Source organism: Polistes fuscatus, unplaced genomic scaffold (assembly GCF_010416935.1).
Source record: "Polistes fuscatus isolate 324 unplaced genomic scaffold, CU_Pfus_HIC Scaffold5, whole genome shotgun sequence".
NCBI classification, from domain to species: Eukaryota; Metazoa; Arthropoda; class Insecta; order Hymenoptera; family Vespidae; genus Polistes; species Polistes fuscatus.
Window position 1 is genome coordinate 13,527,659 of NW_025113129.1, and position 26,797 is coordinate 13,554,455.

The 26,797-nt window shown below is 28.2% G+C and overlaps 6 protein-coding genes and 1 long non-coding RNA gene across 14 annotated transcripts; 3 read left to right on the forward strand and 4 right to left on the reverse strand.

Annotated features, from left to right (window-relative positions):
* Positions 1 to 624: 624 nt before the first annotated feature.
* LOC122522605 (putative GTP-binding protein 6) lies at positions 625 to 2,925 on the reverse strand. Its single transcript, XM_043643820.1, has 3 exons — positions 1,477 to 2,925; positions 1,215 to 1,404; positions 625 to 1,149 (listed from the first exon to the last, which is right to left on the reverse strand). Exons 1-3 carry the CDS (start codon positions 2,515 to 2,517, stop codon positions 923 to 925), a joined length of 1,458 nt encoding a protein of 485 aa, XP_043499755.1. The 5' UTR covers positions 2,518 to 2,925; the 3' UTR covers positions 625 to 922.
* Positions 2,926 to 3,021: 96 nt separating this feature from the next.
* Positions 3,022 to 7,803, forward strand: LOC122522603 (uncharacterized protein PFB0145c-like). Of its 7 annotated transcripts, XM_043643819.1 has the most exons (8): positions 3,022 to 3,122; positions 3,539 to 3,979; positions 4,069 to 4,326; positions 5,227 to 5,521; positions 5,672 to 6,042; positions 6,135 to 7,010; positions 7,141 to 7,376; positions 7,500 to 7,803. In XM_043643819.1, exons 2-7 carry the CDS (start codon positions 3,563 to 3,565, stop codon positions 7,303 to 7,305), a joined length of 2,382 nt encoding a protein of 793 aa, XP_043499754.1. In that variant the 5' UTR covers positions 3,022 to 3,122; positions 3,539 to 3,562; the 3' UTR covers positions 7,306 to 7,376; positions 7,500 to 7,803. The 7 variants fall into 7 exon arrangements, with proteins under 7 accessions (XP_043499754.1, XP_043499748.1, XP_043499749.1 ...); XM_043643813.1 differs by having other exon boundaries at positions 5,227 to 6,042; XM_043643814.1 differs by having other exon boundaries at positions 3,036 to 3,122; positions 3,524 to 3,979; positions 5,227 to 6,042.
* A 1,801-nt stretch (positions 7,804 to 9,604) lies between these two features.
* On the forward strand, positions 9,605 to 12,502 carry LOC122522606 (5'-AMP-activated protein kinase catalytic subunit alpha-2). Its single transcript, XM_043643821.1, has 10 exons — positions 9,605 to 9,811; positions 10,090 to 10,294; positions 10,378 to 10,519; positions 10,600 to 10,838; positions 10,929 to 11,135; positions 11,214 to 11,319; positions 11,433 to 11,767; positions 11,875 to 12,035; positions 12,107 to 12,269; positions 12,342 to 12,502. The coding sequence occupies exons 2-10, from the start codon at positions 10,192 to 10,194 to the stop codon at positions 12,431 to 12,433; spliced, it is 1,548 nt and encodes a 515-aa protein (XP_043499756.1). The 5' UTR covers positions 9,605 to 9,811; positions 10,090 to 10,191; the 3' UTR covers positions 12,434 to 12,502.
* A 3,064-nt stretch (positions 12,503 to 15,566) lies between these two features.
* LOC122522609 (adapter molecule Crk) lies at positions 15,567 to 17,262 on the reverse strand. The gene is made up of 3 exons (XM_043643825.1): positions 16,982 to 17,262; positions 16,393 to 16,748; positions 15,567 to 16,305 (listed from the first exon to the last, which is right to left on the reverse strand). The coding sequence occupies exons 1-3, from the start codon at positions 17,014 to 17,016 to the stop codon at positions 15,824 to 15,826; spliced, it is 873 nt and encodes a 290-aa protein (XP_043499760.1). The 5' UTR covers positions 17,017 to 17,262; the 3' UTR covers positions 15,567 to 15,823.
* A 796-nt stretch (positions 17,263 to 18,058) lies between these two features.
* On the forward strand, positions 18,059 to 21,657 carry LOC122522608 (protein VAC14 homolog). The gene is made up of 7 exons (XM_043643824.1): positions 18,059 to 18,478; positions 18,547 to 18,928; positions 19,029 to 19,617; positions 19,689 to 20,260; positions 20,339 to 20,457; positions 20,541 to 20,620; positions 20,716 to 21,657. Exons 1-7 carry the CDS (start codon positions 18,375 to 18,377, stop codon positions 21,015 to 21,017), a joined length of 2,148 nt encoding a protein of 715 aa, XP_043499759.1. The 5' UTR covers positions 18,059 to 18,374; the 3' UTR covers positions 21,018 to 21,657.
* On the reverse strand, positions 21,069 to 24,490 carry LOC122522607 (serine/threonine-protein kinase TBK1). The gene is made up of 4 exons (XM_043643823.1): positions 23,650 to 24,490; positions 22,347 to 23,520; positions 22,083 to 22,284; positions 21,069 to 21,997 (listed from the first exon to the last, which is right to left on the reverse strand). The coding sequence occupies exons 1-4, from the start codon at positions 24,071 to 24,073 to the stop codon at positions 21,557 to 21,559; spliced, it is 2,241 nt and encodes a 746-aa protein (XP_043499758.1). The 5' UTR covers positions 24,074 to 24,490; the 3' UTR covers positions 21,069 to 21,556.
* A 403-nt stretch (positions 24,491 to 24,893) lies between these two features.
* Positions 24,894 to 26,604, reverse strand: LOC122522610. 2 transcript variants are annotated; one of them, XR_006305109.1, is made up of 2 exons: positions 26,378 to 26,604; positions 24,894 to 26,061 (listed from the first exon to the last, which is right to left on the reverse strand). It is a non-coding gene; the product is annotated as an uncharacterized LOC122522610 (long non-coding RNA). The 2 variants fall into 2 exon arrangements; XR_006305110.1 differs by having other exon boundaries at positions 26,355 to 26,604.
* Between the last annotated feature and the right edge of the window lie 193 nt (positions 26,605 to 26,797).

Genomic DNA, 26,797 nt, shown 5'->3' on the forward strand with positions numbered 1-26,797 from the left:
GATTAAAAAATCGTCTATATCTGGTTACAAATCAGAAAAACGAACGGACATTTATAATATCTATAAGAGAAATACTTATGATACATTCGTAGAGAGAAAGAGAGAGGCCTATACATTGTATCGCTTGATTTTTATTGGTTTCTTTTAAAATGCGCTTAATTTATGAAATAAAATCGATAACGGCGGCTGTGCTCTTATAGAAGTATAAAACGATTACTGAAAAAAGGAATATAAAAACATATTATTGACAAAGTTTTTAATCGGTAAATGTCACTTCTTTGATTACAAAGTAAACCATAATTGGAAAGAGGAGTAGAAATGAAAAAGAAAAAAAATCAAACGATAAAACTGACTCGCATATTTTAAACGGACATCGTATATAGATTATACACGACTGTATAACGACTGCTCGATATTATTCCCTTTTATCGTTCCTAAAACGAACAGGATACGTTTGTGATAGATGCTACACGCATTGTGGTAATTCGATCAAAGCGTTTCCGATACTCTCTTAGAGTTTTTATTATTCTTTCGACGTAAATACATATGTGCATATGTATTTCATTATTCCACGAAAATACATAAATCAAAACGAATTATTCAAAAATAACATATGCTTTAAAATTTTCATTTATTTCATTTATTTCAAAGTAAAAATAATGAGAGTAAATTTTTTTCGAGTTAATCTATTCAACGCGGACAGATTTCTTGATTTATTATTTCAAATCTCACGCACGCTACACTAACTATACATACGTTCCTGCTCAACGGAACACACGTGCTCACCATGTGTTTGTTACAAAAGACAACCTTTCGATAACAAATGCCTGTCGGATGATTGTACATATTTGCGTGTGCGTGTATTACTGATTTTCTTCAATTTGAAAACGTTACGAAAGAATGTCCACATTGTAATGGGATTTTATTGTTTCAAAAATTTTTTAAAATCATTAATCATTAAATCGGTAGCTAAAACGTCAAGAATTACGTATTGAGGATTGTTAGCGTCTGGTTCTGAATTTATTACCGTCGTCCACTTATGCAACCAAATTGATGCTAAACTACCAGATTCTACTCTAATACGTTTCAATGACTTTCCAGTTGCCTTGACAACTTCTTCATCTAACTTTAATTTTAATTCATTAATACCTATAAATATTGGAGAGAAATAAAGAAAATGTCAAAGATAATACTTAATGATTTTGCAAGTTTACCTGTTGACTCTTTACAAGAAATAGCAATCATATCTTCGTGTATATCAAACTTTTCAATAAGATCACATTTATTAGCTACACGTATTACCGATTGTCGTTCATTTAACATAGGTCTTATTATTTCTTCTACGTGTTGGAACTGTGCCTTCGCATCGGGATGACTAACATCGTAAATATGTATGATAACATCCTGCAACATGTTATTAATAACTGTGATATCTTAAAAAATTATATTTATGAAAAAAAAAAAAACGATACGTACAGAGACTAAAGCATCTTCAAGAGTAACCATAAAAGGCGCTAATAACATTTCTGGTACATCTTGAATAAAACCTATGGTATCTATATATAAGACCTTCTGCCTAGATGGAAGTAAACCTTGGTAAGAAATTGTGTCCAATGTGGCAAACAGTTGATTCATTGGTTTCAAGCTTTCATCTCCTGATAAGATTTTTATTAAAGACGACTTTCCAGCATTCGTATATCCAACCACAGCAATGCTTGGAAAACCATAATTTTTCCTCCGATTCCTACTACCTTTTCTAATTTCCTTTAATTTGTCTAATGCTCTTTTTAGTTTAGATTCACGAGCTTTCAACATTTTTTTCCTACTTTCCTCAAAATTAATTTGACCGCTGTGTTGTTCATAAACTTCACCCATTTTCTTCCAAATGTATGGCAATTCGGCCAAAGCTACCTGTAATAGTGCTTCAGGCGTTTTAGCATGTTGACGAAATATATGGATAATTATTGAATATCGATCATAAACAGGCAAACCTAAAATATTTTGAAGTTCCATTCTTTGTACGTGTTTTAACAAATTTATACTAACGAATACAGCTGTTATTTGTTTGTTTTGTTGAATTGTTTTCACAAGATTGTCGAGTCCACCCGAACCCAATAAACTTTTCTTTTTAAATGAGAGCAAAGGAGCAAACGCTTTATCTATTACTTTCCAATACATTAAAGTTTCTACGAGTGCTACAGATTCAGCCATTTGCAATTCAGGCCTGGTATTTTTTTTTTTATCTTTACCCCATTTTATATATGGTTGCAATAGAAAAACTTTATGCCCACCAGCTATCACTCCTAAGTACTGATTAGAAATCACTTGGTACGCTTCTTTCTCTTCTTTGCTTTCAATTAATCTCAATTCTTCTGAAGTATGTTTAAATTTACATACAATTTTCATACATACCGATGATTCTATTTTTGTATGCTTTACGTATATATTATTGTATGCCTTTAGCAAACTTTTATTTACACGAATATGAACAAGAGATCTTAAAGTATACATCTTCATAAATTTTCATAAGTTTTCATCAGTTGGGGTTTTATCTTTTAATAAAACTTAATCTATACGTAGACACTGCACCGTTAGACTGCATTTAATTCATCTGATTAGATCTTAATAAAAGGATAATTACAATACATAATAATACATAAAGTACATATATACAAAATTTGCAAAGAACATTTCAAATGATAAAACGAATAAACGTAACCTTTAAAACATGCATATTCAAAATTCATGAACGGAGATACAGATATGAACGTTATATGTTATTAGATTCATTCACTCGACACTAGAATAATATTCGTTAACTGTTCTCGTTAACTGTTCTGTCATTTTCTATCTTTCTACATTTCCATTTATTTCTACAATATAACACGTCGCGTTTCTACAATCGATGTATATGAAATATCAAGAAAGGACACTAAAATACTAAACGAATGTTCCTGCATTTCAATTGGTGAAAAATATAATGTATATCAGCCTTTAGGATAGCGATTCGCTACTTAAAAACCAGAACAGACTATCTCTAACTTCTTTAACAATGACATTACGGAGAATTGTCATTGATCGTAATCAAACCCATTTCTGGAAAACTATATTTTCTTTTGCTTGTACGTAAATATATTATAATATAGCAAGCATTCCACTTGATTACGATCAAAACGTGATTTTATTCTTATCTTGTTTTTTAATTATTATGGCGTTCTTGTAAATATTCTATTTAAGTTTTAAGTTTTTCTTGAAATCAAGTTTGTCCGTTATATATCATCTTATGTCGTCTTATATCGTCATATTTGTATCATATCTATTCGAAGCTGTTCACTCAATGTAAATTCATTATTGTTATTATTTATATATTTAATTGTTATTTATAGTCAATTATTTTGTATCCAGTAATTTATCTAGTAATTTCTTACTTGTCATTTCTACTGACAGCTATTGTATCATCTATTCAAGAGAGTCAACATGTGATTTCATTTAATTATTTTTATTCTAGACTAATTTAGATTAGATTGTGTAATTACAGTTGGATGTATTTAAGGACTGAAAGATGGATTCGCAAAAACAAAACCATTCATCCGATTTCGTTGATGTTAATAATGCATCAAGTTTAATATCCAAAAGCGAGTTAGAAAGTCTTGGTTTTGTAATTAACAATGGCAAACCAAGATTTAAATTGGATAAATCTGTATCTACAAATTTCGTTGATGTTAGTAATGCATCAGATTTAATATCCGAAAGCGAGTTAGAAAGTCTTGGTTTTGTAATTAACAATGGCAAACCAAGATTTAAATTGGATGAACCTGTATCTACAAATTTCTTTTCAAAAGTTGATTTAACTAAGTCAGAAAATTCTCTTGATGACAATACGTTATCTTTTGTCATACTGGGAAAGAAATCGTTAGATTCTATACAAGCATCATCTATAGCCACGTACAGCGATATTCAACAAAAATGCATGTCCATTGTACGATAAAAATCTTTGAAATTTATTCATTCATTTATTAATGTGCCATTTCGTTCATAGATTTTTAATAATGTTTACCTTTCTTGCAGGATTATAATTCAATAATATCATCTTTAAATTCTTCCGAGATACAACAAAAGTTAACAGAATTATTACAGGAGAATGTTAAATTAAAAGAAACGTTAAAACAAAATACTATAGCTATGAAAAAACAATTTAATACTTTGGCAATATGGCAAGAAGAAGTAATGAATGTTCACAAAAATCACAAGCAAAAGTTTACAGAAACCAGACAATTGATCAATCTGCTTAAAGAAGAGAATGCTGAATTAAAATTAAAACTTTATGTAAGTTATATATACTTGGAAATTATCGAACTATTAATATTGAGGGTTCATGTAGAAAAGACTTCTATTTTTTTATATTAATTTTCAACTAGTTTTCTTAATTATAATCACAATATATACAGTGAGTGTCGCTTAAAATCATATACCTATCAGATTTTTATTTGAAAACTATTGGTATAATTTAGAAATAAATACATTGGTATATCTTTATTACATATTTAATGAATTTTATTTGTAAGGATTATTTATAACAAGAAAAATTCAGCAAATACGAAAATAATGTGCAAAAAATTATTAATATACTTGAAATATTAAACAATTTCAATCTGATATTTTATTAAATGAAAATTTTCAACTCAAAGTCATCACTTGGCAGGAAACATGTATTTTAAAATGCATGTATGTTAAAACATATGCATTTCGGTTTAAACAATCCAAAATATTAGTAGAGTGGATTAATGTGTTCGATATACCTTAAATGTGATTGTTAATTAATCAAAGGTAATGCATGTTGTAGTATAGAAGCACAAGGTATAGGTTCAACGTAACATCCTCTTTGAAATCTAATATTAAATTGGTTCTTTGCCCTTTATGAAAGTCAGTTCTAATTCTTTTATTGATTGTAGTTTAAAATTACTTTCCGAAGACTATAACGAAAATAATATTCGTTATAAACAGAATTTAAGATTATAATCTTATTATTTTAACATTCTGTAAACGTTTATGTAATTGTTTAGGCTGAAATACATTTGGTTTAAATTAAGATTGTATTAAACATAAATACAACGTCTAAACGTTAGATAGAAAATATTTACTTCTAACAATTAAGAAATGCAAATAATCAATAGATCTATTATTCTAATATTTCTCCAATTAATAGACAATAAATACTTTCTACAGAATGTTAATGCTGATGATACAACAGATGATACAAAGGAATTTAATCATTCGATTATAAAGAAATTTTGTTATTCGATTACTAAGGAATTTGGTGATTCTATTAATATAAGTCACTTACAGGAGAAAATAGCCTCTTTGACGGATGAACTAAATAATTTTAAATATAATTGTGCTAAATTATCTGACGATGTTGACAAATATATCAGTTTGTCAAGTTTGATGAATATACAATTGAAAAAAAATAGTAATGCAACACCGGAGCTTGATATTCAAATAAATGAACCCGAAGAGCAAAATCTTATATCCAATAAGCCTGAAAAACAAAATCTTATATCCGATAAGCAAGAAGAGCAAAGACTTATGTCGAATATGCCGGAAGAGCAAAATCATATATCGAATAAGCCAGAAGAGCAAAATCATGTATCGAGTAAGCCCGAAGAGCAAAATCTTATATCCAATAAGCCTGAAAAACAAAATCTTATATCCGATAAGCAAGAAGAGCAAAGACTTATGTCGAATATGCCGGAAGAGCAAAATCATATATCGAATAAGCCAGAAGAGCAAAATCATGTATCGAGTAAGCCCGAAGAGCAAAGTCTTATATCGAATAAGTCAGAAGAACAAAGTCTTATATCGAATAAGTCAGAAGAGCAAAATCTTATATCGAATAAGCACGAAGAGCAAAGCCTTATATCGAATAAGCTCAAAGAGCAAAGTCTTAAAAGAAATAAATTTGAAAATGATGATACCACGAATCATATTCAAATAGAAGAAATAAATGAACATAGTCATTTCCTTGCGGATGAAATAAAAATGGTAATGCTATTATTATTATGAATTATTGTAAATCTGTTTCTGTCCTTTTTTTCTTTTTTCCCCCATTAATAATATAGATTTTTCTTTTCTAGTTACATAGTTCTATAAATGTTAATATGCAACAAATGTCAGACCATATCATTTCTCCTCAAAGTCATTACTTTACTCAAAATATCAAATTATATGGAGAAATGTTGCAGGAAGTGACCAATTGTTTTCTTGCACAAATTGTTCGTCACTCTGCTATTCAAAAATGTACAAAGGACTGTATAAATATATTAGATGCCTGCGAAGGTATAAAATTACCTAAACAATCAGGCACAATTGAAGAAAATTGGTCGCTACAACTCGATCAAATACAAATTTATAAAGATAGATTATCTACTTATCAGAAGACGTTGCATAAAGAGCAATTGAAATTAATAGCAGATAGGCAATGTTTTATTAAGATACAGAACCAATTTCAAAAGATATTTTCTGATTATAATTCTATTTTGTACGAGTTACAAATGATGTCGGAAGAGAACATTAAATTAAATTTAATGAAAGATAGTATCTCTAAGGAAAATTCACTAGAAATAACTGAATTAAAGAAACAAAAAAATGAATATGAGCAAAAATACAACGAAATTAAAACTATTCTAGAGCAAGAAAGAGAAACCTGGAGCGAGCAAAAGAAGTTATTTGATAATCTTAAAAACAGTTGGGGTATGGAATTGAAATATCTGATGGAACAAAAAGAAATGCTCTTTAGTTTACAGGGGGAAAAAGAATTAGCGTGCAAACAATGTCAATTACACGAGAATAATGAAAAACTTTTACAAACGGATAAAGAAACATTAGAACGTAATTGTAAACAATTGACCACAGAGGTCGATGCTTTGCATATTCAATTAGAAGAGAAAGAACGTACCCTTCAAAGAATTATTATGATCAAGGAAGAACTAGCTAAGGAAATAACAGTACAAGTAAGCAAATTTTACATTTATTTTCTTTTTTAACAACCTGTATATTTTTCATTATATTTCTACTAATTAAAATGTTACCACGCATAAGATATTCATATTTGTAATTTTTCATATTATTTTTTTTATACAGAAAAACGAAATAGAAGTTTTGAAAATGCAAATTTCGTTTAACGAAGAAGATTTCAATTCTGAAAAGAAAATTAAAGAGCAACTATTACTTGAAAAAAGCGAACTACAGAGAGAATTAGAAACTGCCTATAAGAAAGTATATGCATGTCATTCGGATCCAGAATAAAAATCGAGTCTTTACAGAGAAAAAAAAATTTCTTGGTTGTGTCGAAAGATTGGAAAATGTGTTTTTGAAAAAAGCAAGTATTTTAATTTAATATTAATCTCTACCATGCCCCCCCCCATAAATCTATTATTATTATGTTGATTATAGTATAAATTTCAAATACTTTAATATCTTCTTCTTCTCCTTTTTATTAGGATTTCGTCCTGTTATAATAGCTTTTTTATTGCTATTTCCGGGAGCGCTTTATTGTTTTTACACCGAGGATAGGTTGCTAGTCTCACCCCCTCAACTTGAATATATATACAGTTAATAAATATTATGTTTAAAATATTCAATTTAATTCAAGTTTAAAGTTTCCTTCTTTATTCATTTTTTAAAAACAATAATGAATCTGTGTCATAAATAATGCTATTTTAGTATTTATAGATCAAACAATTTCGATTATACATTAGTTGTTTACACCAATGAAATAAAAGATTTCTTCTTTTATGTAATTTATTTAATATCTTTTTTTTTCTTTTTTAGAACATACCATTATATATTAGGTGGTTAACTTAATACCTACCATTTCTTCGTCCCCAAAATTCATCTCTTTCTAAGCAATATGAATCAAAGTAATTTCCTTCATATTCTATTTATTTTTCCTATCTCTCTGACAACCCTTAAAAAATCCCGTGATGATAGAATGCATTGATCTTTCAAGGCAATTTATTCATCAACCCATTTCTGGACATGTTTGTAATTGAAGAACCCTATATTCGTAAGTGCTTGTTTGCTGAATTGATCAGAAGAGATAATAATCCAATGATGACAAGTTTAAAGAAATTTTTTGCAACACGCAGTCGAGCATTATCATGCAAATGATACGGATAATCTTTTGTAGATTAACTCGTCACTCGATTAGCATTATTGCTGTTGGTAGTGATCAGTTATAGTTACAGTTTTATGAAAGCGTGAGCTCGTAAAAAGAGTTTGCATATCCTCCAAATGCGGAGCAAGCTCTTGTGATAGTGAATATTCCTCTTGATTGTTGAAGCAGATGCTTGGTCAATGATTTTCTTCTCATTTAACACTTTCAACAACTCTAAAAACAGTTGAGCATTGAGCAATACTTGTTTACATTATTTTTCTCTCATGTCAAAATCACAATTTTAAAAGCATTCGGATCAAACTTCATGTGTTCTTTTCAATGAAGTTTTATTGCCATACACTTCAAATAATAGACGTTTTGTTTTAGTTATGGTTTTCTTCGGGTCTAAGTAATGAAAAAGCATATGTCAGTAAAAGAGCTTATCGTGGTTCATTTTCAATCAATTGAAAAATCTCTTGGGAGTTTGGCCATTGGCACAAAGACTGAATCTCTTTCAGCAATGTCTAAATTATAAAAGACTAATTTTACTGTCAACTAGCGAAAGACAAGAATTATATTAACCACCTAATATTTCCTAAGTAAAAGAAAATGTATTATCTTACAACTAAGACAGGTTGTATTAGTTTTTAAGATTAGTTGTTAAATATTATCATAAAATAAAGATTTTATTGTTTATTTTTGATAATACATTGGTAATTATGCAGTATTAAATAATAGTCATGTATGCATTATATGTTTAATATAATCCAAATTCTGTGTGTGTGCGCGTATATACATATTGTAATGTTATCTAAATATTCTTTTATTTCACTCACGGGATCGTATAAAATTCTAGGTACTGCAAAAGACAAAGAAATATATGCATAAATAAAATGAAATGATAAATATTTTTCTTTAATAAATATATTTAAGAGAACATGATAATAAATGTACTATATGTAAATTAAATATCTATGCAAACAACAAATTTAAAATTATGATTACGCATATTGCGTTTATGTATTATATTTTATTAATTATTGTATACTCATAAAAAGCAGTAAATGAACTTCATTAAAAATACAAACTACATTATTTTCATTTCGCATTTATTTCTATCTATCTATTTATCTACATATTAAATGCATAAAATGATGCAAAAATATATTTATAAATATTTTTCTTTTAAATATAGCAGTATGTAAAAATATTTGCAATGTTTTACATTAACACACGTAAGAATTATAACGAGATTTGTAAAAATATTTGATTACATAACCTCATACCAAATAAAAGTAATTGTAAAAATAAATATTACTCTAGCACTAGAAACGTACAAGTGTAGCGATAAGGTAAAAAAAAAAAAAAAAAGGATTCCTGAATAGCGCGCCTTAATTGATATCATCATCTACATGGCATGAATGAAATGTATAAATGTGCATGCGCGAGGGTCTCTGCAAATTGCATTTTCGTAATGTAAAGCAAAGCATTACGTGACCAATAGAGCATCGATAGCTTTGAAAATACAACGTGCGGTAGCGCACTGTTCAGTGTTAAATATTCCGTCATTTTTATTTATTTTATAAAATATTTTACAAGTGAAACGAGTACACACACATAACATTTCTCATTTTTCTTCTTTAATATATTTTTCTGGTAGATACACTTGTTATACGATACATTTACGATAAGGATTTCTAATAATTTATTGTTTTTGTTCATTGACGAGTTCATACGTCTTCTGTGAAATACATCATAATATATGTAGTGTTATATGTAGATCAATCACTTATTTAATTTCAAGTAAATCTATTATGTATATATATGTATATTATTTCCTTGTACTATATTTTGTATAAATAGACACCATGACAATTAATAATATTTATTTATCTTTACAAATGAGATTATATGCAAATGTTCTTTTTTTATAGGAAAAATAGATTATATGAAATTCTATGAGATGTGACACATATCCATGGTTTAATGAACAAAATTATTATCACATCGTTTCTTCCTATGTAAAATAATTAAAAATGTCTGAAAAAAATCAAACTAATCAACCGCAACCTATTGTCAAGATAGGTCATTATACGTTAGGACAAACTCTAGGCGTTGGTACATTTGGTAAAGTAAAAAGTATGTATGTAGTTCAATTATTTATATAATGAAATATAATTAAGACTTGAAATTGATTCAATCGTTTGATCGAATTCTTTCAGTCGGTGAACATGTTCTTACAAAGCATAAAGTTGCAGTTAAAATTTTAAATCGGCAGAAAATAAAGAGTTTGGATGTGGTGGGTAAAATTCGACGAGAGATACAGAATTTGAAATTATTCAGGCACCCTCATATTATTAAATTGTAAGAGAAATAATTGATTTCTTATGAATATTATATGTCAAATATATTACATGTCTTTTTTTATCAATTGCGATATACAGATATCAAGTCATAAGCACACCAACGGATATATTTATGATTATGGAATACGTCTCTGGAGGAGAATTGTTCGATTACATAGTAAAGCATGGAAAATTGAAAGAGCACGAAGCACGAAGATTTTTTCAACAAATTATTTCTGGCGTTGACTATTGTCATAGACACATGATAGTTCATCGTGATTTAAAGCCAGAGAATCTTCTCTTAGATCATAATCTTCATGTAAAAATAGCAGATTTTGGTATTTTTTTCTTAGTCATTTTTCTTTATGATAATTATAATATTAATAACGAAGGAGAAAGTATAGCGCATATAATTTATATCAATTTAGGTTTATCAAACATGATGATGGATGGAGAATTTTTACGTACATCCTGTGGTTCCCCCAATTATGCTGCACCCGAAGTAATATCTGGAAAATTATATGCCGGCCCTGAAGTAGATATTTGGTCATGCGGAGTTATATTATATGCTTTACTTTGCGGTACATTACCATTTGATGATGAACACGTGCCTACGTTATTTCGTAAAATAAAATGTACGTATTATATATTACTGTTCGTCATTATTTTAAACTATTAAAAATAATATATATTAAATATTTCTTTTTTTAAAGCTGGAATTTTTCCTATACCGGAATACTTAAATAAGAGTGTTGTTAGTCTACTATGTCATATGCTTCAAGTTGATCCTATGAAAAGAGCTACCATTGAAGATATCAAGTATAAATTTTTTTTAATAAAAACTATTATTTTTTATTCAAAGAGATATAATATCAATATGCATAATATCATATCAATGACATACTCTAATAAGATAAACATCCTGATTACAGGAAACACGAATGGTTTCAAAAAGATTTGCCATCATATTTATTCCCATCGCCTGTAGAACAGGATTCTTCTGTGATCGATATTGATGCCATTAATGAAGTTTGCGAAAAGTTTAATGTGAAGGAAGCAGAAGTTCATTCTGCTTTACTTGCTGGCGATCCACACGACCAATTAGCAATCGCTTATCATTTGATCATTGATAATAAAAGAATTGCTGATGAAGCTGCTAAAGCAGAATTGAAAGACTTTTATGTAGCATCTAGTCCACCGCCAGTTACGTTTAGTCCAAGCGATGCTAACAACAGTCCTTTAAGACCTCATCCGGAAAGAATTGCTCGTGAGTAAAGAATCTTATTTTCATATATCTTTTATTATTTATATTTAAATAATGGACAATATATTATATATATTATTATAATACTATATTACATTGTTTTAACATAGCATTAAGAGAACGACAGTCCTCGCTAAATTCATCCGTGTCAATGCAAGGGAATAGAGGTACACCAGTAAAACGAGCAAAATGGCATTTAGGAATAAGATCGCAGTCTAAACCAAATGATATTATGAATGAAGTTTACCGTGCAATGAAGGCACTTAATTTTGTAAGAACTAATTTGATATTACATAATTTCATTATTTACATCCTTAAATTGATTAAATAATCTTTATTTAGGAATGGAAGATAATAAATGCGTACAGCGTTAAAGTTAGACAAAAAAATCAATTAACTAGCAGATATAGTAAAATGTCATTACAACTTTATCAAGTTGATTGTAAGAGTTATCTGTTAGACTTTAAATCTTTATCCAGTGAAGAAGCAGAAGATATTTGCAGAGGTATATTAAAATATATTACTTAAATTAATTGAGACTTTATTAATGAGCAATGTTAATCTATTTATACTTTAGATCCTTCTTTGCCGCCACCTCAAGCAACCGGTCATCATACCATGGAATTTTTTGAAATGTGCGCTGCGTTAATTACACAATTAGCACGGTAAACAAATTTCTGTTACATTATCTGTTTTACGTTATTTTCGATATTGATCGCGAATAAATTCTTTAACTATTTACAAGTTATTATTATATAATATTATGAAATTTTTAGACCACAGAGATATATGTATATAGCAAAAAATGAATAGTTCCTTTATTCTATTATATATCAGTATTTTCAATTCTTTTTAAAGAGAGAGAACCACTAAATTTTATTATATTTAATATTATATTTGATTAATGATGAGATATTTTTGTCTACTTTCGTATATTGTAAGTATCAAAAAAAATGAATTAAAATATAAAGTAATGATTAATTTTAGATATTAATCAATACGAAATTTATAAGGCTTTATTTAATTCAATTAAATTTAATATAAACATGATAATTTAAAAAACAAATTTTATTGTCTGATGTATCTATCTTATTTATTGATATATGCAATGATGGAATAATACATTATAAATTTTATGTTATTGCGCTATACTTACTTACCTACCTTATACAGCATTAATCTATCAGTACATTTGTTTGCTAATAAAGCATTAATTTATTATAAACAAAAATGAAATATGTTTGTGTATGTTTAGAAAAATATACATTACATATTATATCTTATCATATCTCAATTGTTTTATCTAGGTCATCGTTCACTAGATATAAATCGTTATTTTATAATAAAAAGTTTGACATCAATTTCTTACTGTAATCAATGCAATATGAGATAATTTAACAAATAAAGAAAAACTATGAAACATTTTTCAAATTGTAAAACTATAATCTCTCTCTCTCTCTCTCTATCTCTTTATATATATATATATATATATATGTTTTTCGTACACTCAAGTATGCTTAAAAACATAAATGTTAACATGTATATATGTGTAATAACTTAAAACGAAAATACACGTTAAGCACCGTGTCATTAAAATTACGATGATTAAAAATAAAGTTTGTACACAATGGCACATTTTTCTTATTTCAATTTATACATTTATATTTTCACAATCATGATGCTGCCTGAAAAAAAGTGCTCAGTGCGTCCTGATTTAGCTACTAATTCTTAATACTTAAACTAAATTGATATAAAATATATATACCATATATACCACACATATACTAATTGTATATATAATATATAATGAGTCCCAGGAGTATTCATGCCCATTCCCCCCCACTGTAAATTTTAAATAATTTATATTTGCTTATAATGCAAAATTTAAAAATTTGTATACACAAAAAACTAATTTAGGATTATTAAACTTTTAAATTGATATAATTTTAATTCAGGAAAACATTTTCTTATCAGTTATGGTAAATTATACTTCTGTTATAATAAAATGCTCTTTCGCAATAAGATTTATATCAATTTAAAAGTTTAATAATCCTTTAATATGTTTCTGATTATAAGAATTTTGAGATATTATACTACAAAAAGATATTGATTGTTCTAAATTAACAGTGGCGATACGAATACTCCTGGGACTTACTATATATAATATATTGGTATATGCTATAGTAGATTATTTGAAATTATATTCATATTAAGCAAAAGGCTCCTCAGTATCCAGCTGTAGAGTCTATATTGACGCATTCATACGCCCATTCATACCATATATAAACGCATATTTCTCGGTAACAGTAATTAGCGCGTTACAAGCGGTAGTTGTATGAATAGTACCACAGGAATTTCCTTTTGTATTCTTTTCTTTTCTACTTACAGCCAAATAGGTAAAAATTTTATTTAACTCGAAATCAAAATTTCGTTTAAATTTATATTATAATGCCATGTAAAGTGGAATTCTAGTACATTCGAAATACGATAAATACAATATTATCGAATTTAATTTTCTTTTATCTATTCAAGATGTTCTCATATATATCAATTTCGTTCGTTGATACAGTACATTAGAAATATTATTTATTTTTTAATACTGTAAATGCTTTTAGGAAGAACATGGTCACTTATATTGTATGATGATGGAAATATCAAATGCCTCCTAAGAAAATAAATTTTATATAATATATTGTGCATGTCTTATAGCATAAATTCTCTTGATGTCATAAAAAGTAAATTATATTCTTATAATTAGGAACTTTTAAGTTTTGAGATATATTAAAGCAAATATTACGGCAATAATGTAAAAACTCACGCAAATTTACATTTAAAAAGATAAAAAAAAATATATATATATATAACATTTAATGCAATTCATGTTTCCATCATTAAATACATTTTTCATCTCATTAGTGTATCATTGTTTGAGAACGTGATCTATGACTAACAGTAAGCAGTGTACAATGTATGTACCAACACAAAGATATTTTGGATACCTCTAAACCAAATTTTACATTTAAATATTTTAGCGCATAAAGTATATAATAAAAGATCTTCTATTATCTATACATAATATTATATCTATACATAAATTCTATTCTTTTTAAACTTCTTTTTAAATACCATAAAAAAAGATTTTATAATATTAACATCGTTATTCAAAGTTTTTATCTAAAATTCATTTTATACTATTTATATTAATTTTGTTTAGATATTTGATTGTGAATCAATAGCATTTAATATAATAATAAAATATTTTTGTTAAATGACTCTTGCAACCGTCATTAAACGACTAAAAAATACATTTATACATTAAATGTAATAATTCATAGAAAAACTTAGATATTAACGTAAGAGAAAAGTATAACTTAATAATATACATACATTTTATTTCATATAAACCAGTCTAAAAAACAATATATGACTCAATAATGTACTTTAATTACGAATTTAATATGCAAGTTGCTTTTTACCCAACAATAGATATAAGCTTATTGTAAATTCTTTCTATTATTTAACTTTATAAACAATTGTTTTCATTTATTATCAACCATTATCAGGGTATTATTTAAATATCTTTTAAAGGGCGCACATAAATGTAAATGTAGATGTATCTATGCATATGTGAAATTATTTTGATATACTGAGTTTAAATAGTGTTTCTTTTTCTGGCTTCAATGAATTTAAATACTACAAATTAATATTGAAAAATTAAAGTTTTAATTTAATATAAAGCATGTGTGTGTCTATTTATACAAATATGAAGCGCATATATAAGTTTTAGTTTTATCAATTGGTAGATTGTTTCAAGCGGTCTTTATTCTCTGTGATTCCGTTTCTTTTCTCTTACAAATGTGTGTGTGTGTGTGTGTGTGCATATGCATATAACTGTTCTAGACTCGAGAAAAGAAATTCCCAAAAATCAATATTGCTTTCATGATTATAGAAGTGTAAATCTCTGTATTGGTACATAAAATAGCTGCAATACTAATAAATTGAGGTGATAAAGTGGTCTTCATTGATTACATATGCTGTACATTACTTGAAAGATTTATGTTAAATTTCTTGGTTGTCTTCACCAGTTTCATTATCTACAAATTCTACATGTGTAAATGGAAAATGACCTACTTTGCCATGCAATTCACCTTCCCATTGGCCATTTATATTTGTTTTTGTTACCTTTATCATGTCACCTACTTCTAATTTTAGAGCTGTTTTATCATATGCATTTGGCACTCTTGCTTGTTTCACTTTTGCAAAAGCAGGTAATGTTCTCTGAATATTTGATCTACGTGTAGCAGTACCTGATCCTGTTTCTGAGTGAGATACTACGTGTGATAAAGAAGGAGGAATTGAATTGGAATTAGATGCAGAAGTATTGCCACCTGATTCCAATCGTGTATTATTTTCGGTATTAGCATGACCATCCTCTTCATATTTTTGCACGTAGGGAACTGGAACTGATCCAGTTTGACCTACACTATTCCTAGCTGTCCACCACTGCTCTTCGTCTTTTGAGATCACAATAAGAATTTCTCCTATAATATTACAAGAATAACACGTTATATTTCTTATTTAAAATTTAACTATAATTGATCATTTAAAAAACGTAAAGATAAATGTACCCTTTCTAAATGGCAAATCATCTGGATCATTACCCTCAAAATCATATTTTGCAATTACTTTCTGAGTTTTTTTTGGTGCAGGTCTGATCAACGGCGTTGTATCAAGGTAATGAAGTTTGTAAAATGCCAAAAGATGCGGAATATCAGGAAACATTTGATCACCAATTCGATAACATATTTGATCACCCTGTAGTATTTTATTAATTATATAATGACTAACTTTGCTATCTTCTCGAACGCAAAGGACAAAATCTCCATGGATAGATGTACTATCACGTACTAAGAAAACTCCACCTTCTTTTTCTCCCATTAATAAATCAGAAGCATCTTGGCGTGACATAGCACCAAAGTACCAACTACAAACAAAATTAATCCATTGTCATACATATATTGTTAACATTATTATATTACGTCCTGATTGTAATAACAATAATAGTCAAACTTGATATATTTAAACTGTCATTCAATCAAGAAAGTTATTATTAAATTTATAATACGTTTTATCAGTTATGCATTTAGTTATTAAAAAGATTATCACTTACTCAACCTTTATTTTAAGCGTGGAATAATGTTGAAATCTAACACATACCTGGTTTTATCATACTGATCAAATGTACCAGCCATTGTTCTCTAGTTTAATTGTACTACTATTGTACCGAGAAGTAGTCTTAATTACTATTTAATCCTAATGCATTGCGAAAAGAATCACTTGGAGCGTCACATAAAATCATGTATAGCAGAGAAAATTATACACAACTAAGTGATTCGGAGTCATGTAATTAAACGAATGATGCCAATGCGACAATTAAATAAGAATTTAATTATGGAATAAATATGTGTGTATATATTTATATATATATACATATATGTATATATATATATATATACGTATATATATTTCTTTTGTGAAAATTATCAATTTTCTTAAAAAGTTCGACGCTTATTTATAAAAAACACTTCGTTATCAAATGTTTTCCATATGAATTCGTACAGCACAGAAATGTCACGGGCATGTTTAACATGAACATGTTCAGATGTTACACTCAATTACGTTTTAACTCATTGCAATATTCAAGTTGTTTTGTTTTTCTTTTTTTTTTTTCATACAAGTGTTTTTCTTTTCACTATTGTATAAATTGTATAACGATATTTAGCATTAAAAAGATTATAACAAATAAATTACATTAAAATAGCAATCTTAAAAAAAATGGTTGCCACTGCATGCCATACTTTTGAGGCAATTTCTAATAGGACTACATATATACAATGCCGTACGACCAATAAAAAAAGTAAGGCCGTTGTATAAACCAATGACAACAATTTTAATGAAGAAAATCATTTTTATATGAAGTATTATATTAATAGAGAAATTTTATAATTTTAAAAGAAATAAGATTAATAAATGTTTATTGTCAATTTTATTAGCTTAAAGAGAAATGATTTTGAGTTATCATAAAAGAAATTTAATGTTAATTTATTAATTTGGTAATACTGCAACATTAAAAGTAGCTTAGTATATAACGCGCGAAATTGAAATGAACTTATTGATATTTATTGAAAGGTCTTATAATTACAAAAAAAAAAATATAAATTTGTTAATATTTTTTAGATCACTGATTACGAAACAACATTAACTGCAATAAGAATATCTAGATTTCGTTTATGTTCTATTCGTCCTATTGATAGTGAATACGATTTGGAAATGCGTTATAAAATAACGTTGACATCCATTTCCCTTTGGTTAGCCCTATTTCTAATTGATTTTTCGTTGTTGTATTTAATTAATTAGGTCAAAACGTCATGATATATAACTAGTGATATGACTAGGGATACGATTAAGGATACAACTAGGAATAATACTAGTGATAACCTCGAGACACGCTGCCGATAGGAAAGTGTCTCGAATCTTGTGTTATAAAAACTGTCAAATTTCTGATAAATTTTTATATTATATTTGATATTATATTAATAATTATTAGAAAATGATGTCAGAACGAGATTATGCGCCATTAAGTGCAGCGTGCGTTCGTTCTTTGAATGACAAAATTTATGAAAAGCGGAAAGCAGCTGCTTTAGAAATAGAAAAGTAAGATTATATTTACTGTATGATTTCTTTGACCGATATGCTAAAATGATCTTTTATATGATTTACAGAATGGTCAAGGAATTTGCTGCTCACAATAACACCGTTCAAATAAAGAGATTATTAAAAGTGCTTGGTCAAGATTTTGCAACTTCGCAAAATCCACATACAAGAAAAGGAGGTTTAATAGGCCTAGCAGCTATAGCTGTTGGTTTAGGAAAAGACACTGGCCAATATATCGAAGATCTAATTCATCCAATAATAGCATGCTTCTCTGATTCTGACTTGAGAGTTAGATATTATGCTTGTGAGAGCCTTTATAATGTAGTCAAAGTAGCTAGGGGTGCGGTGTTGCCTCAATTTACAGATATTTTTGCAGCTTTAAGTAAATTAGCATGCGATTCGGAGCAAAATGTCAAATCTGCGACAGAGTTACTCGATAGGCTTATGAAGGTAATCATTATTTTGTGTGTGTTTAAATATATTATTATATTTAATATATTTCATAGTTTCATCATAGAATCATGCTGATTTCATATGTTTTTTATTCTAGGATATTGTAACGGAAAGTAGTGTGTTTGATTTAGTTGGTTTTATGCCACTTTTAAGAGAACGCATTTATACTAAAAATACATTTGGTAGACAATTTGTTATAGCATGGGTATCTGTCTTGGATGCTGTACCCAATATGGATTTCATTATATTTTTACCTGAAATACTTGACGGATTATTTAGAATTTTAGAGGATCCAACGCCAGAGATTAAAAAGACAACAGATACAGTTCTTGGTGAATTTTTACGTAGCATCAAATCGAATCCAGCGAGAGTAGACTTTTCAGGAATGATTAATATATTAATTACTCATGCTCAAAGTACCGACGAGCTACTACAATTAACAGCGATAACTTGGATTAAAGAATTTGTACAGCTCTCTGGTCCAGTTATGTTACCATACATGTCTGGAATACTTGTGGCTGTTTTACCATGTTTAGCATACGATGGGGATACAAGAAAAAATATTAAAGAAACTGCAACTCAAGTTAATACAAATTTAATGAAATTAATAATGATGGAAAATTCAGATGTTTTAAATAAAGGTTTAATTAATGAAAGTAATACTAATTCTGCTAAGGAATCTAAAGGTACTAATTACAATAACAGCTTGATTGCAATTAATATACGTATAAATTGCAATGATGCATTTTCTTTTCAGATGGTAGCCAAAGTTGTTCTCTGGCTGAAAGTTTAGATTTGTCTAGTTTGGTAGAAGTGCTCACCAAACACTTAATGTACATGTCTGTTCAAACTAAAGTTGCCGTTTTAAAATGGCTTTATCATTTGTTTACAAATATTCCACATAAAATGTTTGATCATATAGAAATATTATTTCCAATTTTAATGAGATCTTTGAGTGATAATTCTGACGAGGTAGTACAACAAACTTTAGTTGTAATGGCCGAAATAATAAGTTCTAAATCTTCAGAAGCAATTACAATTGATTACCGTGATGAAGTGCAAAATAAATATTTTACTAAGTTTATTGTCAATTTATTAAGACTATTTTCAACTGATAGACACTTATTGGAAGAAAGAGGTGCTTTTATCATAAGAGAATTGTGTGTATTACTCAGTGCTGAAGATATATATAAAACATTAGCAAAAATATTGTTATACGAAGAGAATTTAAGTTTTGCATGTACTATGATACAAACTTTAAACATTATTTTGTTAACAAGTTCTGAATTATTTGATTTAAGAAATAAATTAAAGGATTTGAATTCTTCAGTAAGTATACAAATAGGATAAATGTAAGTATATATTGTTTGTAATTATAACTGATACAGTATATAATGTCGTATCTAGGAAAGTTGTGATTTATTCCAATGTCTTTATGAATCTTGGTGCCATAATCCAGTTGCAACTGTAGCTTTGTGTCTCCTATCACAACTTTATCCTCATGCACTTAATATTATCAAATCTTTGTATCCTTCATTATATATCGATTATAATTGATATAATTGACACGCTTATACGTTAATATTTTTCTTAATTTTATATCGTCTAGCGAAAATATCGAAGTTACTGTTGAATTTTTGACGGAAATAGACAAATTAGTACAACTTATTGAATCACCTATATTTACGTGTAAGTACATTATGCATTATATGTACATTGAACATTAATACACGTTATTTCATATTATAATGTATTACATATAATCTATATTTTTCTCTTTTAAGATTTGCGTTTACAGTTATTAAATAGTGAGGACAATATTGACTTAGTTTATGTATTGTATGGTTTGCTAATGATACTTCCTCAAAGTGAGGCGTATGCAACTTTACAGCGACGACTATCTGCAATTCCTCCAGCAACAAAATCATTGAGTCTTAAAAATAGAAAAGTATCCAATAAACATCAATTGGACTTTATTGATCTATTATATCATTTTCATGCTATTCAAGACAAACACAAAGAACATAAACATAAACAGAGATTAACTTCATTAATTGAAAGAAATACTAATCAAGTTGATTTATGAAATTATAATAAGTAGTACAGAATGTAAAATATATTTAGTTATTCATTTTTAATATGTTTATAAAGCTCTGTTAATTTTTTTATTGAACATATTATTTATCGATGTAAAAAGAATCACTTTTTACATTACTTCAATCGTATTATATATTATATTATACATTACATTAAATATATATTATTTTCAATTAACACATAAATTTGAAATAAATAATTCATATATAAAATGTATGTGGAATATGTAAATTGTACTTTTTTACTGAATCTATGATAAGTTATTTACTGCTTCTCTATTTTATATTAAATAATATATTCAGTCTTTTTTTTTATAACATTGTCTAATATTTTTATAAGCTGACGAACATGTTTTTAACATTTTGAATAAGTTCGGGGTTGTTAAGTTGAATTAAGATTTCTTAGAGAGAATGTATAAAAGAAGTAATCTATAATTAAGATCTTATTTTTGTGATTCAATTAAAAAAAAAATTTAAAAATAAGACTTATTGTAGATAGTTCCTAAGATAGTTATTAAATTGTAAATATTCATTTAAATATCTCATATTCAGGGTCTTCTGCATTTTCTAATATATCCATCGTCGATAAATGATCAAGTTGATCTATTAAACGTCCATTATCATAAAGAATTACAGTTATTTGTTCTTGCATATCACAAATCTTTTTCCATTTTTTTGTACTTTCTTCAGCAGGTGTATTCGCTTTTTCATTCGTTTTAAATATCCCCTGAAGCTCATCCAACAAATTGAAAAGACTATCATGTCGTTCTTTGCTTTCTTGAGAAAGTCTATAAGAATAAGACTCCAGGGTAAGTTCATAATTACTTACGTCTTTGTCTAAAATTTGAGCTTGTAGAAATACAGTCTGTGCCATTTTATACCAATCAGCGACACATTCAGATCGTTGAGTCATTGCTGGTATACATTCTGTTTCGAGAAGTAATTTTATTCGACGACCTGTCTCCATTACCTATACAAAATGTAGAATTAAAGCAGAGCAATGATTATTTTGTTTTTCTTTAAATATGGCATTATATTAAATATATTAATAATACCTTTATACGTTCTAAAACATGAAATTGCTCATCATTATAAGTAAGACTACGTGTAGCCCTATCTCTTAATAAATGTTGCCAGCCATCCCTTAAACGATCGACTAAAGTAGTAGCACGCTGACTTGCTTTTGCACTCCATGGGCACCAAAGTCCACGCGTACTATTTTCCCATTCTCCGTGTAAACTACCTCCTTGTATATATCTGAGAAAATTATAGGAATGCAATATAATGAATTAATAAATATAATAATCTAGCATATATACCTCTGATGGAGTTGTGCAACTGCAGGTGCTAGTTCGGTAAACAATTCTTTACTCTTTAAATCTAATTCCTTTTTCCAATTTTTAGGCTCAAAGCTTACTTGATTGGCGTATTTTTTGAGTATTTGTCTTGTGAAATTTTCACTTCTTTCTATAGCTATTGCAGTTACTTCTGTTGCTTTAGTAAATTCTTTCAAATGTTGGCACTTTCCTAATACCTTATTAAGTTCTGTAGCTAAAAGTCCGCTAAAAGCTTCTATTGCGTTTTGCATTAATTTACTGCATAATGATAATTTATCAATTCTGCGTTTACAAACATGTCCAACCGAACATGCCACTTTTGCTTGACTAGCATCATTTTCCACAGAAACCAGGTTTGCAAAAACTGGAAATTTCGGTAATTCATTTTCCATCGGTAAAATAACATTATTGTTTTCTTTCGAAAATAACATAAGAGGTTTATCGTCATCTATGTTTGGATACCCTTTTCCAGGTGTAGATTCTTCAACAAAATTAGTAAGGGGCATTTCACCGAATAAAAGTATTTGAGCATGTGGTGGGATTTCTGTTTGATCTTGGATGTGAGCCTGAAGTGCTATAAATTTTTCTTCAGGGTGTAAAAATACTTTAATTAGGCTGGCTTTATGTACATTAAATATATAAATCGGTTTTCTACATAGAGTATCTGTAACTTCGGTAAAAAATCTTTCAAAATTCCATATTCTCTGTGGATCAACTTCCAATAAGCCAGCTAAAAGAGGAGTTACTATTTTCTTTAAACCATCGCTTAATTGACAATTTTGAGGTAATTCTTTGCTCCATTCTATGGGACCATTTTCTGAAGTTTGCATACCGGATATAACTCCGGAAGCTTTTTTAGTTGTTATATAAAACATTGTCTCTTTGTTTCTACGTCCACCAAATGGCCTGAATGGTAGATTTCCCGTTGCAACATGATATAGGGTTACTCCTATGGACCATAGATCAACAGTCGCTCCAAAAGTTTTGCCAAAAGGTTTTCGCAAGACTGCTCTTTCATACATATCTGGATGTAAATATTCTTCAGTACCATAGAGAGAAACAAATTGTTGATCCTCTTGCAATTCTCGTGCAGCACCAAAATCAGTAAGTTTATAAATCGTACTACCATCATCAGCAATAAATTTCATAATATTACCTGGAATAAAGTATACGTTTAATAAATTTATATTTGCTTAGACTTGTCAAGCAAGAATTAAAGATACGCATATAAATATAGTACAAATGTAGGTTTTTTCTTCAATCTTCTACTTGATATATATCTCACCTGGTTTTAAATCACGATGTACTAAATTATTGTCACGTAAATGTTTCATTCCTGCTGATAGATGTTCTAAAACTAATAAAAATTCGTTTTCTGCAAGACCATAAGTATTTTCTGGATCGTCTAATATATTGAAAAGACTGCCTCCTGTACAAAGCTCCATAACAATTACTTTTCCACGTCCTTCTTGCTCTTCTTCTATTGCTAGTAGTTTAACAATATTCTCATGTTTAACTTTCTTTAATACTTCGAATTCTCTCATCTGTACATCATGTGGACGCATATGACTAAGCTGATTGAAAGTTTTGACTGCTACAGGCTCCCCATTGTTTTTATTAACTCCTTGAAACACTGCACCGGTTGCTCCTTTTCCCAATACACTGGTCGTACACCAAACATAATTTGCAGATCCTCGTAGAAAAGACATATTAGTCTGATTGATTCGATCGAGCAAAAGATTATTTCCTTTTATTTATAATTTCTCGCACTATCTATCAACATTTCTTATTTGCATATTTAACAATATTTAACTTTGTTACGAATATAATCTACCATTTCGCTTAATTACTAATAATAAACAAACTTATTTACTTGATTATTTTATATTACATCATTTACAGTATTATATATATGTACTCTTTTATTTATAATTTAAAGGAACATGAACTAACATTTGTAAAGGCACCAAATTACCTAGTAAATCACGGCTTATAAATTTAACGATAAAAATATGTACTAGTTCGAAATATGCATTGTTCTTTGTCGATAAAACAGTTTCCGATTAATATTGATAAATAACATCAAGCATCTGAAGGACTGAAAAGTGCAGAGTCTATCATGCAGAGGGGTTCAAAATTTTATTATAATTTTGAAAAGAAATGTACTGTGTCTACTATCTTTTTATACTTCTGCATGTCTTTCTAAGTAGATGGAAATATCTTTCCTTGTTGCACCACGAAAAAACGATCCGAACCACAAGAATATTTGAACTTCCATTGAAAATTCTAAAAAAAAACGTCAATCTCTTTGATTCGAGAGAGATATTTAAATTCCTCTCATAGTATATATAGGTATAATTAATGTATTGATATGTATATTTATGATATTATTTCTCAATAAATCGACATTTTTTAATAGTTAGTTCCGCTATTCCATGTAAGGTTTAAAAACCTGCAGCATGTTCTCTGTAGTGTATTTTCAAAAAGTTGCTACAGATGTTTTAGTATTTCTTTTCTATCAAACGTAGCTTCAATATAATAAATGAGTTTTATTAGAAATGAAGACAAAACTAGAGTTACATCTTAAAAAATACATGAAAAACTTTAACGCCCAGTAGAGTATAATTGTCTGTTAATTTTATTCTCATATTCTCTATTATCGCACAAATAAGACATTATTTCAATGTTTTTTATCAAGGACATTGTTGCTTTGACAATTTCTTACATAAAAAGAATAGACTTTCTTGCATTATTTATTGTCAGTCAATGCATAATAATGTTTTCAATTACCGAGTGAAATGCTTGGCAATACATTTTGTACACGTTAAGAATTGCTTATTTAACATGTTTTCCCTACTTATGTTACTTAACTTTGCAGTAATTAGGATGCATTCATTTTTGACTTTGAGATATGATATTTATATGTCTGGTTTCTTTGCAGTGTAACTAAAGTTAAAAAGAATCTCCGTCAACCTTTTATAATGATTGTATTCTCTGATCCTACTTATCGATGTTAGAAATAATGCGCTCTTTTTTCCTGGGAAAGGATTTGAAACCTCTGCTAAAAGAATAAGTATATTAATGCTATGACTAAATATTTCTTAAGAGTAATATAATATTCCATTTCTATTTATGTTAGATTATTGAAATTATCTTCTAACAGGTTCCATCTATAATTATATCTTATCATTGAAGCTGTGCATTTGATTCAATTAATATTTCACAATAAATCTCTTCGAAGGAGGAAATTGTTAAAATAAATCTTCATATCGTTAGTTTCAGGAAAATGACACTTCTATCGCTTGAACCCATGCTGTAATGGAGTTTTCTTCTTTGCTGAGTAATGGTATTCGATTGGAATTGAGATTGTAGAGCAGAGTACTTAAGTAAATAATGTAGACGAAAACTCTATATATGAAATGTAACAAATTTCAAAAGAGAAGAAAGGAATCATGATTTAAATTAAAAAACAAAATAATATATATATATATATTCCACTAGTTAAATGAATTTAAAGAAACAGAATTTAGATATTTACTTCACTATTGTCTGGTATAATAACTAGGTCAAGAGAACGATTGAAATTCATCGGTATTGTCAAATACAAATCAAAATGTTGTCATTGTTGAGTTAGAACATAACAGAGTCGCAAAGTAATTTAACTAATTTTACTATTTTCATCCTGAATTGCAGATAACTATAATGAGTAAAAGAAAAAACTAGTAAGGGATCCCTTATTAAAACTAATAAGGGATCCTAGGCACTTGTATACTGCATAACTTAAAATATATACACTAAATAGAATACACTTTATATAACCTATAAAATTAACTCTGATGTGGTCATTTTTAATTTGACATAGCGGTAATTTTCAACAGCAATATTTAAAAAATTATAATTTTAATTATTTAATTTCTAAATTCTGTATATATAATATGTGTGTGTATGTGTCTGTATAATATGTAAAGTAATATAATATTTCTTTCTTACTTATACAAGATTGTTGCTTTTACCTTCTAAAAGGTTTACACTTTGATCATTTACTTTCATCGCTGCTATATTCTTTTTGTATAATATTTCTTTATATAGTACGTATTAAGAGACTACAATTACGCTTACGTGATGCGTTATTTTTCTTTATTTTCTTATGGGCTATTAGAAAATGCTTAATAAGGTCAAACAATAGTCTTACTGTCGGTAGCTCGTGTAGTAAGTTACCATCAGATCTTCACCGTCGGTAAGTTGCCATCCATTTTCAATGGTCATTAAGTCTTCACGGAAAGTTACCATCAGATCTTCTCGGTCGGTAAGTCGCTCCATCTCCTGATACCTCAGCATTAAAAAGTTGGCATAGAACCTCAACAGCTGAAAAAAATGAATAAGTGCGCTAAATTGCTAACATTATTAATAAATTATTTAATTAGTTATTAATA